Source organism: Schistocerca cancellata, chromosome 3, assembly GCF_023864275.1.
Source record: "Schistocerca cancellata isolate TAMUIC-IGC-003103 chromosome 3, iqSchCanc2.1, whole genome shotgun sequence".
In the NCBI taxonomy this organism is placed as follows: domain Eukaryota; kingdom Metazoa; phylum Arthropoda; class Insecta; order Orthoptera; family Acrididae; genus Schistocerca; species Schistocerca cancellata.
The window spans coordinates 108,766,954-108,784,957 of record NC_064628.1 but is presented as its reverse complement, the minus strand read 5'-3'; the positions used below and the strand labels follow the sequence as shown (position 1 = coordinate 108,784,957).

Below are 18,004 nucleotides of genomic sequence, written 5' to 3'. Positions count from 1 at the left end.
CCATAGAACTTAGAACTACTTAAACCTAACTAACCTAAGGACAGCACACAACACCCAGCCATCACGAGGCAGAGAAAATCCCTGACCCCGCCGGGAATCGAACCCGGGAACCCGAGCGTGGGAAGCGAGAACGCTACCGCACGACCACGAGATGCGGGCGGGAAAGAGAGTCCACAGAAGAAAAAGAAGATGCTTTTGTGACACTTTTTGACTTGTAATTAAAAACTTTGTCAGGTCTTTCATATCTAGATTTTTTGTCCTTAGCATAAACATTTTTAATTAATATTAATGTCTAAACAGAGAAAGAATTAAAAAATAAAACGTACCTTAAGGTTACTGCGAGTTTTCCTTCTGCACTGATACATTCCCTCATGTTCGTGTTCCTTTTAGAAATTCTCTCTCCAATCATATTCAGAAGCATTTCAAATGAGTTAACCGACATCCTGTAGTATTCAAAGAACTTGTCTGGATTTGCCTTCAGTTTGTTGTGTAGAAGCGCGAACTTTGCTTTAGTTCATCTGTCGCTTAATATGGGATGAATACAGTTTTTTTTTTTTTTCCTGCCGTCGTTTCCGACGCCTATGTGCAACTAACGCAGCCATACTGCAAGACCCGCGTTCTTGTTTAATGTATTTCCGCTCATAGTTGATACTAAACTGCGCACAGTAGATGTTGTAACAGCTTGCACCAAAGCACTACTGGCTAGTGATGGGGAGCTCGTGAATGAGTCGTTCAAATGAACGCTTCACTCCAGTGAAGTGTGAACTAGCCACTCAATTTCAGTGAACTGGTACTTCAAACTCTTCACAGATAGCACACTCCACACTTTTTTCTAGTTCACTCACACTCTTCCCCTCTCCCTCTCCCTCTCTACATCGGCGCGTCTACGGGTAGCCTACAGTTGGCAGCGCTTGCAGACAAATGAATATTAAAGATACAAACGAAGAGGCAGGCTGTGTGAGCACGCACAGCCAACATGAAAATAAATGTTTGTTAATAACACTGAAAGAGGGATTTTACCTGAAATCGTACCAATGACTACAGGTGACAGTTTACGTTTTGAATCTGGAGGGTTATTATTCTCAATAAAAATAAAATCTACAGGAAAACTTCTGAATAATTACTTAACGTAGGTATACAGACTTTATGACAGTGGTAAACATACTCATTCTATTTTGGATTAAATTTTAAAAGGAACATAAAATTGGACTGCATTTCGTTGGTAGTCCTAGTTTTCAGTCCATGAATACAACAAATAATGTTTCATTTGGCAGATAAAGACTTTCTTGGGCGCTTCATGAGAAAATGTCGAGCAAAGTTAAATTAATACTTTCTTTATATGTGACAGGCTTCTCTGTTTATCTTTCCTCTGTCCCCTTCGACCATGCTCTGTGTAACTCAGACGCTATAAGAGCGCAAAACGTTGCGTGCACGTTACTGCATAGTTCGGCCATCTGTTGGTAAAATTATGAAGTATTACGAAGCTTCATTGTACGAGCGAGGCGAAGCGAGCGTTGCCGCAGCTGAGCGGCGAACTGGGCAACTTCGCCAGGCTTCCGTACTTCATGAATGAACTACTTCATTTGAACGCTTCACGGCAAAGAGCGAAATGAATGAAGTAGTTCACGGCAATGAAGGAGTTCGACCCGTACTGGCGTTTCGCTGGGCTTCACGCCCCGTGAGAGAGGCGGCCTATGTGGCCGCGCCTGTTGCGTGAATTCTGGCAGAAACGCGCGTGGAAAAAACGCTCGTGTGGCCGTAGCCTGAAGTCGGCGTGAACGCCGGCACAAACGCGCGTGAAAAAAACGCTTGTGTGGCCGTAGCCTAAGCGCTAGTGTGCGATTGAGACAGACGAGAACCTACGTCATAGCGAAACCCAGTAGAAGGCTTTTGTGGCCAAGGAGACGTAAAAGTGTTAAATATGGCGGACCTAAGATCGGCCGTAAAGGGAAACATTTATGAAAACTATTTAATTCTGCAGTAGTGCAGGGAATGAAGCCACAGTAATTATAATCTACCATCCATCATAAATTTTCATGGTGATCCCAATAAAACTTGAATATTGGTCATATATATAATAGTTTAGGACTTGCTGTTAAAGTGAAATGAACAAGTTTTGTAACAAAGACCTGAATGCTAAAATCTGAACGCTTTCGGCAATCTTAACGATCGACATTTCAGACAGACGCACATTATTAAAATGGCAAACGTTGTAAATTTCAACTCTATAACTTTATTTGTTTGAAAGATATAGTAAATTAAAATTATCAGTGTTTTCAGTTAAGCATCAGATCATTATTTCCTCCACACAAAACACATTGAACGATGACAGCATGACACCTTATTGAATCATTGGGTAACAGAATATTTGTTGTAAAGTTTAACGCATTATAGTTAGTTTTGTTCTTTATTTATTCAACAGAAAGCACATTGGTGCAAGGCTACTGGCCGTGACATTCAAAATTAGGAAGGAAATTGTATTGATTTAATTTAAAAGAATTTAACGTTTATTATGTAATGGATGTTACTGTTACTTTACTTAGAACGTAAAAGTGGTCAAACTTTGATTATTTAAATATGTTAAAGTGTAAAGTAACGTAGAATAAGCCTTAGCCAATCAGATGGACGGATTCAGGAAAGGGGACTGCGCTAGCCAGTTGAGAGAGAGTGTTCGGTGTGCGGGAAACGCGGTCGGAGACGGGCAGAGGGCAGTTCTGGTCGAGACACCAAAGGGAACAGTTCGGATGGAATCGCGAAAGCGGACACTCGGTCTTTAGCCAGCTAGGAAGTGAAAAGACTAAGAAAATGTCGCGTTGTGTGGTATCCCGGGACTTAGTCTCTGAGCGGTGAGCAACCGTGTGCTTGGTGTGAACTTTAACTTTCCGTGTAGTTGAGGTTGCGGAGTATTGGACTTGTGTTTCGCAATGAGATTGTGAATGATTGAACTATATCAAATAGATATGCTCTCGAGTGTAACAGGAACTCTAAATATGACCACTTTAATATTAGTTTGCTTTCGAAATAAACATTATTTTAACCAAATCGCAACTGTGTGGCCTACATGATTTATGGGTCGTTAATTTAGTTCCCGATACTATTATTACTGTTATTGTATGTAATATTAGCTTTGTATTTCGCAAACTTGCCAGCAGGCAGACAATTTAAGCAAAGGGTCACAAGTGTCTAATAAGGGTCACAAGTGTCTAATTTAGGGTGCGTAATGCGACACGTGCGGTTCAACCTCTAGACGAGCTTGAGCCAAGACATTTCGACGAATAGGAACCGCATGTGAGCCCGAAAATCTTTGGGATGTCAACTCGCACGTGCCTATTAAGGCAGTGCGGTGTTCAAACCAGCCTTACGATTTGTGACAATTTTACCTGCGTAATTACACAGAATGGTCTCAGCAAAATGGAAAAAAGAAGGGAAAAAAGCAGATAGACACTGGCAGTTTCTAGGCTGGACTTTCCTGTCGAGGCACATTCAAATACCCTACTGATCATAAAAGTCAGACGTTAATTTTCCAGTCCTAAATTCTCATTCTGAATATCCTTACAGCAGCACACATTCAGGTGTAGGATAAAGTAGCTACTAATCCTCCGCAAATGGCCTGAAAACAGAAGTCTTCATACAGTACTACAATAGGGTATATAGGAGATTACAGTTTAGATTGAGCGAAAAATGTTATACAACTTCCTTCAGAACTGAAAATTTAAAAATAATGTTGGACACATTTTTGAGCTAGTTAAAGTGCTCACAACATGTAAATAGCTCTTGTGTAGTACAGTACGTTTGGAAAGGAAAAATTAATTTAAGGGCTACCCTATTTCAAAAAGTAGCAACTGCCTAGATAATGTTTATTCATAAGTACAAATTTAAAATACCACAGAAAATATCATTATCTTTGTAATCATTTCAATATTTATTCGAGCAGCAGAATAGCTATCGTAACAGTAAAAACTTTTTGATGTTATTACACATTGCACATTTGTAAGGATATAAGAATGGAGACATTAATAAAAAAAACTGACAGTCTTAATTAATATGAGTGAAATACGTCCACAATTTTTGTGGTTCTTGGTTCAGTGAGTGTGATGAGTGTGTGTGTGTGTATGTGTGTGTGTGTGTGTGTGTGTGTGTGTGTGTGTGTGTGTGTCTAACTGGACACCTGGCAGCGTCTCAGTTGTATAATTAAATAAATAGGTAAATTAAATACATAAATAAACAAATAAATAAATAAGTTCAGACTTCAAGTGAGCACTGCTCTAGCTGTACAGTCTTCGTATTGGCTTTGAACAACTATATACATTTCCGTTTGAGATGTAAATTGTGTACAGTTGAGGATATTTACGGAAGGTTCTGATTCTTCAAAGATATGAAATAGCTGTTTTCTTTTACCCAAAGTCTTCCTCTCCTAAAACTGTTATACTCTGTTGTGCGTAAATCACAAATGCATCTATCTGCATAAGATTTAGTTAAGCACCTAGTACTTCACCTTTATGTTGTGGCTAGAAGTTACAAGAGTTAAGTTTGAAACTCTCTGGTTTTAAATATTCCTCGATTTCTGTATTTTTTGCCACGTTATTATTAACACGGTATGCTGAACCTAACGACCTTTTCACCAACTGTGTGGAAAGCTATCGCAGAGGACGTAAACGCGATCTGCTGTAAGCGGCACTAGGCGGGCGACGTGAGGTATTCAGACACACAGTTCTTAGGGCACGCTGTTGTTCCGATCACGGTCACCTTCCACATTAGCAGCCATGCCACCATCGGCGTCGCCAGCCACGTCATCTTCCACACTGTCATCAGTGAGCCCGTCTTCCCGTCGCTGCTCGTCGCCGCCTGGTCCGTCTGGCACGTGGGCGCTGTACGCCAGCACGTGCGGGTCCTCACCGAAGCTCCGCCGCCTCCACCCGCCACCGCCACCACCGCCGTGGCCATCGGCTGCGTAGATCACCTGCGGGTGGAGAGAGCGCCTTACAAATCCAATAGAGCCAAGCGTTCAACATATCAGCAATGTTTTCATACATCCAACAACAACTTAACACATAAGAAGAACCACGGCCTGTGGTTTGGTTCGGGGTCCAATGCGGCAAGAATAGAAGGGAAACATAGTTAAGTACCCATGTACTTGTAGACAAATTAAAGACAAGTACACAGTTTGTTAGTAAGAAAACATAAACACTAGGTGATAAGTATAAAGCAGCCAACTGGTTTCAACAAAACTTTTAGCGGATGTCGACACCGACTATTGCTGTCTTCATCAGAAAATTCACAATTATAAATAAACGTACATATAGATACAAAGAACATATTTTAGGGACAAAGGGTACAACTATGCTCGTCCTTTGCCGATCATTTATTAACTGAAGGCCATAATCCCCAAAGAACGTCATTATCCTGCACAGAGAGAGGAATTGCTTCAGACTTAATAGTCTTCTACAGTTAAAAATTTACAAACTTGCCTTTGAATGTTGGTGTCATTCTTAATGAACAGTTGCAGTTTTGTAATAAAAATGTTTATATGGTATAAAATCGTTACTTAGAAATGTGTAAAGCTGATTCCTATTTTTTTTCAGTGTAGATTCTGAAATATGGTTTTCTTTTTTTCATTTTTTCATCATGATGTTTTCGTAGAAATATTTACCTGTTGTTTGCTGTTGCATTGTCTTTTAAAATTTACAATTTTGCTTAATATTGGCTACTGATATGTGAGACAAATTCTTATAAGCTATTTAAAATACTTTTCGTAAGTTAAGCGGCTGATATAATCGACTGTAACTAGATGGCGTGACTAATTTCGCGTCCTCGTTGTGGCAGCTTTGGCAAGTGAGCCTCTTTAGTCTTAACGTCACCTCCAGTGAACGTTTCCTCTTGCAGCCTCCCTCCCCCCCCCCCCCCTTAGTGGCGTGTACTTTGCTACGAAACATAGCTATAATTTTTCTGGCGATTACTAGCTTTGTGTCAATTTTAATTTTCTTGTACGGTTACTGTTTCATAACCACGTTTAAAACTGATGAACAGTAGAGGAGCGGTGCGCAATTTAAGCACACGGGGCAAAAAAATAGTCATGTCCAGCACTCATGACGGTAGAACTCTACCCTAGACAACAGTGCATTGGCGGAGCTCTCATTTATGTTAAGGTTATCACTGTGAAAAAGGTTTCCGATTAATTATGGCCTCACTATCGGAATTGATCCATTTCGAAAGTAGTTAGGGAATTCAATATCCCAAGAATATACCGAGACTAATACATTTTAGATGTTACCTCTCACCACGGACAACGCAGTGGCCGACGGCCTTCACTTAACGACCGAGAGGAGCTGAGTTTGTAGAGATGTCGGTGCTAACAGCCAAGCAGCACTGCGTGAAATAACCGCAAAAATCAATGTGGTTCGTACGACGAACGTATCTGTTAGGACAGCGCGGCGAAATTTGGCGTTAATGGCCTATGGCAGCAGACGATCGTCCAGCGTATCTTTGCTAACTGCACGACGTCACCTGCAGCGCTCTCCTGTGACCATATCAACTGGACCATAGACGACTGGAAAACCGAGGCCTGATCTGATGAGTCCAGACTTCAGCTGGCAAGAGCTGATGGTAGGCTTCGAGTGTGGCGCAGGCCCGGCGAAGCCATAGGCCCAAACTGTCAACAAGGCATTTTGCAAAGCTAATGGTGGCTCCATAATGGTGTGGGCTATGTTTACATGGAGTGGACTGGGCCTTCTAGTCCAACTTAACTTGAAAATCATTTACAGCCGTTTCGGATTTCATGTTCTCAAATAGCGACGGAATTTTGACGGATGATAGTGCACCATTCCAGATCATTTTGGAAATTTCGAGCGAATGATTTGGCCACCCGTATCGTCTGGCGTGAATCCCATCGAACATTTATTGAACATAATCGTGAGGCGAGTTCGTGCACAAAATCCTGTACCGGCAACGCTTTCGCAGTTATGGACGGCTGTAGAGGTAGTATAACTCAATAGTTTTGTAGGAGACTTCCAACGACTCGTAGAGCTTAAGGCACGTCCAGTTGCAGGAGCAACACCACACCGGACAACAGCAGGCCCGACACGATATTAGGAGCTACCTTTAAAGCTTATGAGCAGAGCACTAGCGAGTACTGGAAAATAGTTATGATAGAAATAAGGAAAATACATCTTCTAGGCGTATTTCTCACGCCTTTCAGCCTGTGTCTCAAGGAATGGAGTTCATATTTGTGTTTAAATTTCTCATAGTACCCATAAATGATCTCCACCGAAAGCCAGGATGAGTTTCTACAATTGTCGCCTTCCTGTCTCTTTAGCTGCGAGACAGATTTGTTATAGAAAGTTAACTGACACGAAGTTGTGAATGGCTGTTAGAGCCGCGTTAGAAGTGCGGAAGGAACAATTTCTGATTTCGAAGGAAAGAATAAGGATGCATTCGTGGGAGAGGAAAATCTGTGTGAGGCAGTTCTAGAGGAATACCCACGTCACGCTCATACAATGTACTTAACAATATTTATCCGAGTCCAAAGGACTGTATGCCATATATGAATGAAGACAGATACTTGGGTTGAAGATTAACAGATGCATCGAAATTAAAAATTTATCTTGCGGTAGATGCAAGTAGATGATGGGCGTGGTTGCCGGTTGTGACTCATTCATTACCCAAAAGAGTCGGGTCCAGATGACGATGACGCAGCAATGAAGGCGATTTGCATTCTTCGTTTCAAAAGTGGCGATTCATTTACATCTTCGAACAGTGACTCGCTCCAAGGGTACAGCTTGCACCTCATACAGAGTAATGGGCGCACTTATTTCTCATTGCGGCATTGGCTTCCAAGGGCACCTAATTTCAAGATATGTGACTTTTTATTTGGGAGGGGAAGGAGGATATAAAAGCCTTTGTATGGCTACCCTCGCAACAACTTTGTGGAAAGTATGGCGCCACATGACACTGGCTTTCCCAACCCGTAATTAGATTCTCGTTTATGTTAGATCGATTGGTTTTAGGCCACTGTCTAAAAAAATTTTCTGTGTCTATCGAGTCATATCCAAGTGCCGGAGAATCGTAATGGAGTATTAATAAACTTATTGGCTGGTTTTTTAATTCAGTTCATAAGCGTTGCGCAGTTTTGTGTGAACATGTTTGGTTTGCTGAGTCTGCTTCAGACTGCATATCAACTACGAAGGCCTTTATAGGCCCTCATTGTGTCTCCTGCATTAGGAGACGATAAAACATGTTTTAGGCTGTAACATGCTGCAAATAAAATTGAAATAGATAAGCAAAGTAAGAGACATGTTTGACTTTAATCTGGATGTTTGTTGTGCTTCTGGTGGAGGATACGTGGAACATTTTCGAAAGGTAAATGAGAACTTCCGACTGCACGTCATCGTAAAATGTATCCAAAGATTATATGTGCAAGCGTATAAAAACCAATTCTAAAAAGATAACAACTTTATAACTTTATGCGTAATCTAAAATACACCCCAAGACTTTAACTTCATTCACCCAGACGACACAGCCTTGTGAAACCGGACGAATCTGTTTCAAGTACCCTGTAGTTTTCGTGATCCATCATCATGAAGAAATAGTGAAAAGCAATTTCTTTTTTATTCAAGAATAGCTTCATGACATCTGGAGGATTTATGGCAATTATTTAGTTTCGATTGTAATGAATCATCATCAGGATCAATATCTCATTCCGAAAGAAACACATGAAATCCCGCGGTGATTCAGTTCAGAGTATGATACTGCACCACTTACAGCATAGTAGCATACTGATCTCGCATTGCCCATTGGCCTCCAAAGAATAGATGCGTTAATTTCGTAACGACATACATGTCTTATTGATGACTCATCAAGAATCGAAATCGGTTAACTGTCACAATCAACCACATGCGATTAATGAATTAGTCAGAACAAAATTATTTTATTCAAACAGATTGGCTACTTCTTGAAATGAGGTAAGAGGTGCCGAGTTACCTGGTGGTCGCCACCACCACCCCCGCCGCCGCCGCCGCCGCCCACGAGCTTCTTGAGGCCGATGACGGTGGAGAGCACGAGCGCCACCTTGGCGACGAGCAGCGCCTTGCCCGCGAGCAGCGCGATCTTGCCCATGGCCACCTGCAGGAACATGCCCGCCATCGCCGCCCCTGCCGCCAGCAGCATGCCGCCGTACTTGTCCTTCTTCTTGCCCCTCCCTGCAAACAGCGGCCCGGAGCGTCACCTCAGTAGCACCGTCTTTAGGCTCTAACACAAACTAGCGGTTCAGAACACTGTACAGAGGAGAATTAGGTCACTAATATTGGAGTATTGTCTGTGATTTCTGGGCTGCTGTAATTGATAGTTTGGGTTACATGTGTCTACACGGGAAATGATCCCACTTTTGTGCACAAATGAATGATTGATCTGGTGGTCAGCGCTTTCAGCTTTTATGTTCCTATACACAATAGAGCTAAGATCTAGGTAGAAAAAATACACACTGAAAAGCCAAAGAAACTGGTTTTTCTGGCTAATATCGTGTAGTGTCCTCGCGAGAACGCAGTAGTTCCGCAACACGACGTGGCATGGACTTGACTAGGGTTAGAAGTGGTGCTGGAAGGAAATGACACCATGAATCCTGCAGGGCAGTACACAAATCCGTAAGAGCACCAGGGGTGGAGATTTCGCAACAGCACGTAGCAAGGCATCCCAGATATGCACAATAATGTTCATGTCTGGGGAGTTTGGTGGCCAGCGGACGTCTTCAAAATGGTTCAAATGGCTCTGAGCACTATGGGACTTAACATCTTAGGTCATCAGTCCCCTAGAACTTAGAACTACTTAAACCTAACTAACCTAAGGACATCACACACATCCATGCCCGAGGCAGGATGCGAACCTGCGACCGTAGCAGTCTCGCGGTTCCGGACTGAGCGCCTAGAACCGCTAGACCACCGCGGCCGGCTGCGGACGTCTTTAAACTCAGAGGAGTGTTTCTGAAACCACTCTGTGGCATTTCTGGACGTGTGGGGTGTCGCATTGTACTACTAAACTGCCCACGTCCTTCGAAATGCACAATGGACACGAATGGATGCAGGCCATCAGACAGGATCCTTACGTACGGGTCACCTGTCAGAGTCGTATCTAGACGAATCGGGGGTCCCATATCACTCTAACTGTACATACCCCACAGCATTGCAGAGAGCTAACAACAGCTTGAACAGTTCCCAGCTGACATGCGAGGCCTATGGATTCATGATGTTGTCTTCATAGCCATACACGTCCATCCAATCGGTAGAATTTGAAACAAGATTCGTCCCACCAGGCAACATGTTTCCATTCACCAACAGTCCAATGTCGGTGTTAACACACCCAGGCGAAGCGGAAGTCCTTGTGCCTTGCGTCATGAAGGGTACGTGAGTGGAGCTTCGGCTCCGAAAGCCCATATCTATGATGTTTCGTTGAATGGTTTGCGCTCTGATACTTGCTGATGGCCGAGCATCTAAATCTGCAGCCATTTGCGGAAGGGCTGCACTTCTGTAACGTTGAACGATTGTCTTCCGTCGTCGTTGGTACTGTTCATGAAGTGTCTTTTACCTACCGCAGCGATGTCAGTGGTTTGATGGTTTACTCGATTACTGATATTCACGGTACACTCTGGAAATGGTCGTAAGGGAAAACCCCCACTTCACCGGTACTTGGGAGATGATATGTCCCATCGCTCGTGCGCCGACTATAACACCACGTTGAAACTCAGTTAAATCTTGATAACCTGACATGTAGCAGCAGTAACCGATCTAACAACTGCACCAGACACTTTTTGTCTTATATAGGCCTTACCGACCGTAGCTGCCGTATCCTGCGTGTTTACATATCTCTGTATTTGAATACGGCCGGCCGCGGTGGTCTAGCGGTTCTGGCGCTGCAGTCCGGAACCGCGGGACTACTACGGTCGCAGGTTCGAATCCTGCCTCGGGCATGAGTGTGTGTGATGTCCTTAGGTTAGTTAGGTTTAAGTAGTTCTAAGTTCTAGAGGACTTATGACCTAAGATGTTGAGTCCCATAGTGCTCAGAGCCATTTTTGTATTTGAATACGCATGCCTGTACCAGTTTCTTTGGTGCTTCAGTGTATTATACATGCACTCACTTCTACTTAAAAAATATGGAAATAACTTTGTGTCATTCGATACTGCATTGTTCAATACACCATTTTTATTGCATCTGAATAGTGGAATATGTACTCACAAACGTATTCTTTTTCCATCTTGTATCTTACTAAATACAAAGGAACTGCATAGGCCGCCGACATGCTTTAGCGATTGGTAATAATTCAGATATTGAACGCCACAAACATAAGCAACGACTGTAACAATTTCACATTAAATTCTATAGTATTTTTCGTGCTCGACTCTTTTAACGATTTTCTTGTCTGCATGTAGCATTGAGGTCGAATTCTCGTTAGGGCCCATTTCTTTCCTGGAAGTAAATCATAGTTTACGAGTATTATATATATATATATATATATATATATATATATATATATATATATATATGTGTGTGTGTGTGTGTGTGTGTGTGTGTGTGTGTGTGCCACAACTCGTCCCAATGCTCTGGACCGATTTCAACCAAACTTGGTACACGCTTCCCTTATTGTGTGGCAACATTCACCTACCTATCATACTTGAGGTGTTATGAAGTTGTAAACAATTAGATTCGCGAAAAACTGCCGCATTATATATAACCTTTGAATTTATTACTTTTGTACCATTAACTCTATTTCCAATAAATTAAGCGAACAGTATCCACATATGCAGGTAAATGCACCTACAAATTTATATAAGGATACCAAATATATTTAAGGAGAAAAGACGTCATAGACACTGAGATGCGTGACAAACTGCCGCCTTGTACGTGACGTTTAAATTTATCTCTTCCTTGCCACTGCGGCTCTCGCCACAAGATTTGGTGACACTATCCACATATGCCACTGAATGTACTCGCGCAAGTACATCAATGTGCAACTCATAGTTCAAGAGACATGGTGTCATAAAACTGAGATCTGTGAAAAAATGCCGCATCATGCATGAAGTCGTAATACAGTTATTCTTCACTGCTAACATACTTCAACTGTAGAGTCAACTTAAGGAGATACCTGACACCTGGTATCGCCTTTGACAACTTCCAACTGACAAGCGCAAACGGCTGTAGGAGAAAACAATCGTCATCTGTGGAGCGATGAAGAGACGTTGCCATAGAGACGTCTACAAAAACGCTTTGTAGTTAAGTAAAGCAGCTGCGTGCAGCGTCCAGAAACCGTCCGGGATATTGCGCTACAAACACAGTCCATAAAGTTGGCGAAATGAATACCCAGGTAATGCCCGGTTTGTCAGCTAGTATGTAATAACTATAAGAATTTTTCATTTATCCTATACTATTATGACGTCACAGTTCAGAAATCTATTAATTGGGGTTGATTACTTACGTATGTGCCATTTAAAGATAATAATACACATAATACCAGGACTAATAGGAAGAGTAAACTTTACTGATTTAGGATTTATGCCTGTTTCATTTAAATTAATTCGTTGTAGCTATGCAGGACGTGACGCACTGGAACCATTTCTCTTTTTTATAGTTTAATATCTTTTAATTAAAATGTAAGAAACGGATGAGTGAGAAAATGAATAACAAACGACAGGAGAGATATTTGGATAAAATGTCAACAAACTCTGTTGTCGTGAATTGTCAACAGTGTCACACATTACTAGGGCAGGTATCGACTGAGGTCGATGTCGTCACTCCAAGCAGTTTAGATTCTCAAATACTGTCTAAATCAAACTTTCACAATCAACACTGGTGGCTGTTGACGAAACGAATGCAATACATCATGGATATTGCTTTTGTTATTACCATGAGTGAAATGCAAGATGTGTTCATGTAAGGATGAATTGAAGAATAATCCCCATTACACGTTAGCCACTGTTTAAATTCGGAATAAAAATGATTGGCAGTGATCTGTTCTACCAAAGGCCTTGTCAAAGAGGACGGACGAGTGAACAGCGACAAGGGCACTCTCTCACCCTTGGGGTAAGAAACAGGCTCTAATAAACGGGAGACTGTTATGAAAAATTACATAAAGATGCAGAAGGCAACAGAAACCACTGCACTAAAGACAGATGATGTTTTGCATATAGTTGTGTGTTGAATAACAATTGAATGAGTAACATTCTACATGTCGGAGAGTGCAATATTAAAAATCTGAAAGAGGTAGAGAAGTAAGAAAATCTGCGAAAGGAAATGTAAAGTTTAAATCTACGGGATGCTTTCAATAAGTAATGCAACACTCATTTTTCTCAGCCATTTTCGGTTGAAACAATACTAAATTGGATGTGGGGTATTGCGGAATATTCCCCCTTCAACCCCTATAGTTTCAAGGAGTTCCCGAAGTGTTGCAGCGCTATACATACCCATCAAAATATCGTTTGTAGCGGAGGAGCATTCCGAGCAGAGAGCTGTCATTGAGTGTCTGTTGTCGGAAAAACAGAGCATCACAAATATTCATAGGCGTTTGCAGAATGTCTACGGAGACCTGGCAGTGAACGAAAGTACGGTGAGTCATTGGACAAAGGGTCTGTCACCATCACAAAAAGGTCGCACAGACCGGTACGATCTTCCTTATGCCAGTCAGTCGCACACGCTGTGACTCCGTCCGCAGCTCGTGGTCTAGTGGCTAGCGTTGCTGCCTCGGGATCACGGGTTCCCGGGTTCGATTCTCGCTCGTTTTTCGTGACAGTTGCAAAATTGAGACTTTGTACGGACGCTGATGACCGCGCCGTTGAGTACCCCACAAACCAAACATCATCATCATCATCATCATCATCAGTGACTCTTGCAGTGCTGTGCTCGGGAAACCGAAGAAACGACTTCAACATGTTCGTCGCCACAAAAATGCAAACGAATTTCTCCTTCTCCAAGAAAACGCAAGGCCTCACACAAGTCTGCGCACTCAAGAGGAGCTCACAAAACTTCATTTGACTGTTCTTCGTCGTCCACACTACAGGCCGTATCTCGAACCTTCCGACTTACAGCTGTTTGGCCCAACCAACGACAGACTGCGGGAGAAGCAGTGCGTGAATGATGGAGAGGTTACTGATGCAGCAAGACGTTAGCTCCGACGTCCACCAGTAGTGAAATACCATGCGGGCATGCAGACCCCACAATAAAATGGCGTAAGGCCGCCACATTGACCGAAGATTATGTTGAAAAAAGGGTTTTGTAGCCAAAGCATAGGGAATAATATAGTGTATCAGACTTCTGAATAAAACTACCCTGCTTTCTGAAAAAGATAGGTTGCATTTCTTATTGAACGCCTCTCATATATAGAGCGTGGTCCAAGAAGCGAATAGGAAATAAGCTGATGATTTCTGGTAGAACGAATATGAGGTAATGACACCAGCAGTAGAAACTGGTGTACTGGAGGTAGGACTCGTCATGAGTAAGACGGTAGATTAGTGAGTGAGTTCGAACAATGCAGTAATGCGATTGTTCTCATATGAATCGACAGCAATCTAACTCCATCAACAATAATTTAGGTACACATGCCGATGTCAAAAGCAGATGGACGTACACAAAGAGCATATGAGGGGACTGAACATGTAACTCAGTATGTACACGGATATGATAATATTATAATAAAGCCGCAACAGACAGTTTAGTTGAAGAAGAATAGCCGTCTTGAAAGAGGCCAACCACAGAAGTTGGACTGACAAACGTAGATATACGGAAAGTAACTGCGAAGGTACCTTGGGTAACAGAAGACATATTGCAATAGATCTACGTAACAAGAAAGTATAAAAATTCTGGGGAAAATGCAGTAATAAAAGTGAATAAAGTAACTAGAAAATTTAGGAAAGTCAAGGCGAAATACCTACACCAAAAGTGTTAAAAAATAGAAAAATATATGGTCGTCGAAACGACAGATCGGCATAAAAATGTCAAAAGAAGTTTCCGCGTAATTAAAGGCGGCCACATTAAGAATGAAGGAGGAATTCCATCCTTAAACGTAGCGGAGACAGTGTATAGGTGGGTAGAGAAAGGAGGAGTAGGAAATTTCTGCTCATGTGATAGAAGGAAGTCGATTTAGAAGCCATAGGACATTCAGGGACCGCCTCTAAAGTAACTGGTGCCTCTTTAAGCCCCTTAAGGCGCACCATATACAACATAATAATATAAAAAGGACCAAACTACTTGCTTCAGTTTCCTAAACTGGAAGATGTGTGTAATATTCAAATTTTGACCTTGTACCGAAGAGTAGCTACAGTAACACTATCCTTCTCTTGTGTATATAAGTGGTCCCTAGGCAAAGAGCTATCCGAAAAACTTGACCCTAACTATCTACCACCAACAGAACCCGGGTATGAGACCCGTAAAAATCCCGTTTTTACTCGTGGCCTTTTGGTGTAGTGCTGTCGAACGCGCAACAAGTGGTGCATGCTATCGCATGCATATCTGTACTTGTCACCACACTTATATGTAGAGGAAAAATTTTTTGCAGTAAAAAATGATTAAATATTGCCCACATTTTTCTAAGGCTATTTCGACTACGCCGCAGAAGTTTCGCTGAAAAAACTCTTTCACATTCTTCATATTCTTTGAGCTCTGAAGAAAGACCTTCGTGGACGTCGACTTATTTAGGAGGAGACGTGCGCCTGAGTACCATCATGGTTCAATAGACAACCGAAAACATTACATGAAGGCTTTGGCCGCGTTTGTGAACGTTGAGCAGTGCTGATACTGATGCTGGATAATTATTTGATAATCGCTGGATGTGACGTGTTTCTTAACGTGTTTCGTGTATACTCATCTGGAGAGTATTAAGTCACGAAGAAGGCTGTATGGGATCGTGTAAATACGACCATTCCAAAACGTAACCTCTTGCTCCATACTGGGATAAATGAAGAGCTTATTTCAATAGTGGTACAAGTCCACTTTTGTTCATTCTGAGATACAGAGTCCTAATGTTAAATGAGCGCTGAAAAATCTGCAGTTGAGATACCAGAAATATTCAAGTACACATACTTATCAACTGCAGATTATTCAGCGCTCATTTATCTTTAGGACTCTGTATCTCAGAATGAACAAAAATGGACTTATACTACTATCGAAATAAGCCCTTCAAATGTTCTAACAGTAATGGTGATTCTTTTGAAATAATAGACAGTTAACATAGCTTTCTTCCATCTGTCTCATCTTCGTGTGACGATCCCTTATATTTGACGTTGCACAAAAATGCAATTGAGCGCCATCTCCCGCAGCCGCTTGGCATGTTTCCGGTACTTGAAACTTGTAGAAGAAAGGCCTGGAAAGCAGAACAGGCATCATGGGTAATCTGTTGCGATGTCAGTAGTCGCATTGACCCTCTAGGATCAAAAGAGTGGCTACTATGTATGCCTTCAGAAAAAATGCATATAGTGCTAGTATATTACATTCTTCAGTCAAAATTATTTGGTGTGATACGTTATAACATTTAGATTCAAAATATGTAAGCGGTAAACTTCCATCACTAATCACGGTTTGCTGAAAATTCTATTTCCCTTATAGAGGCGGCCACTTGACTCCATCCTCCCGCATATGTGTTTTTTCGTGTTTCTCGTTTTGATGTTCATGACAGTGTAGCGTGAAGAACTGCATCAAAGGAGTCTTCGCACTGAAGCTCAAAACAACTACTTTAGGTCGTTGTCAAGCTCTAAATGAAGGCTTCTCACGCGACAGTTAGAAGTTGCTTATCTCACCGGTATATACATGAAAGGTTCAGCGTATAGTTAATTTTCAGAATGACCAAATTTTGTGGCGTTCATGAACGCTGATGTGGTAGCACCGAATCACACACTGTCCCTTGTTAAGAAAGTACTAAACGCACATGAAGAGCAGGTTACTAATGAAACTTTGTGGCAGATTTAAACTGTGTGCCAGACCGAGAGTCGTACTCGGGACGTCAGCCTTCTGCGGGCAAGTGCTCTACCGCCTGAGCTACCGCAGCACGACTCGCAACCCGTGCTCACAGCTTTACTTCTGCCAGTACTTCGTCTCCTACCTTCCAACCTTCACAGAGGCTCTGCTACGAAACGTGGAGGACTAGCACGTAGATGAAGTACTGGCACAAGTAACGCTGTGAGGACGGACTGTGGAGTCGTGCTTGGGTAGCTCAGCTGATACAGAAACTGCCCGCGAAAGGAAAATATCCCGAGTTCGAGTCTCAGAACGGCATACAGTTTCAACCCGCTAGGATGTTTCATATCAGTATACACTTTGCACGTTAATGGTGTTTACATAAAACCCAAAAAGCTGCTGTTACCTCCAATATCAGTGCTGACCTGACAAAGCAGTATCTGCATGGTTTGCGCACGATTCGGATAGGATGCAAAGCACTCCGCAGCTACGGATTGTATGGAAAAGGGATTCTGGTGAAAGCAGGGGCGTACCTTCAAAGACGCTCGCCGGTAGAGTGATCTGCAGGGCGCGCGATCGCAACAGGCGGTCAGCGCTCTGCACCAGCAGGGCGTCGACCCGCGCCTGCTTCTGGTCTAGATCCCGCGGTAGCTGCTCCTCCAGCTGAGCCTCGGTGTCTGGAGGCGGCGGCGCGTCTGAGGCCTCGGTTTCTGCGTCCGCCGGGTCCGGAGCCAGCGACAGGTAGCTGGTGAGCGGCAGCGGGCCTGCCGAGGTCCTCGCGCGCTCCAGCGTCCACAGCGCCTTCAGCTTGAGGCACAGCCATAGGTCGGAGTGGCGGCTGCATTCCGACACCACCTGCATACACCGACACACCACTCTCCTCAATCCATTTGTTAGGAAACATTATAGACACAGTTTCCCGCAGTGATTCGACGGGTTCCAGACGTTTGTAAAGGGCAATGCATTTTCGAGGTGCCACTTAGTCACAATGACAACTGCTTGGCCGTTGTATTTTTTTTTTCCTTTATTGAATTTCAATTCCCCCCGAAGGGGGCGGGCTGGCAGCAGCTTAGGACGCCGC

The 18,004-nt window shown here is 42.8% G+C and overlaps 1 protein-coding gene across 1 annotated transcript in view; it reads right to left on the bottom strand.

Annotated features, from left to right (window-relative positions):
* Positions 1-4,714: 4,714 nt before the first annotated feature.
* LOC126176146 (uncharacterized) overlaps positions 4,715-18,004 on the bottom strand; it is a 36,163-nt gene continuing 22,873 nt past the window's right edge. The window contains exons 2-5 of the mRNA XM_049923287.1: positions 17,467-17,778; positions 16,586-16,596; positions 8,977-9,190; positions 4,715-4,960 (exon numbers count right to left, since the gene is read on the bottom strand). Of these exons, the coding sequence (XP_049779244.1) occupies positions 4,715-4,960; positions 8,977-9,190; positions 16,586-16,596; positions 17,467-17,778 (783 nt within the window). The remainder of the gene's footprint in view (positions 4,961-8,976; positions 9,191-16,585; positions 16,597-17,466; positions 17,779-18,004) is intronic.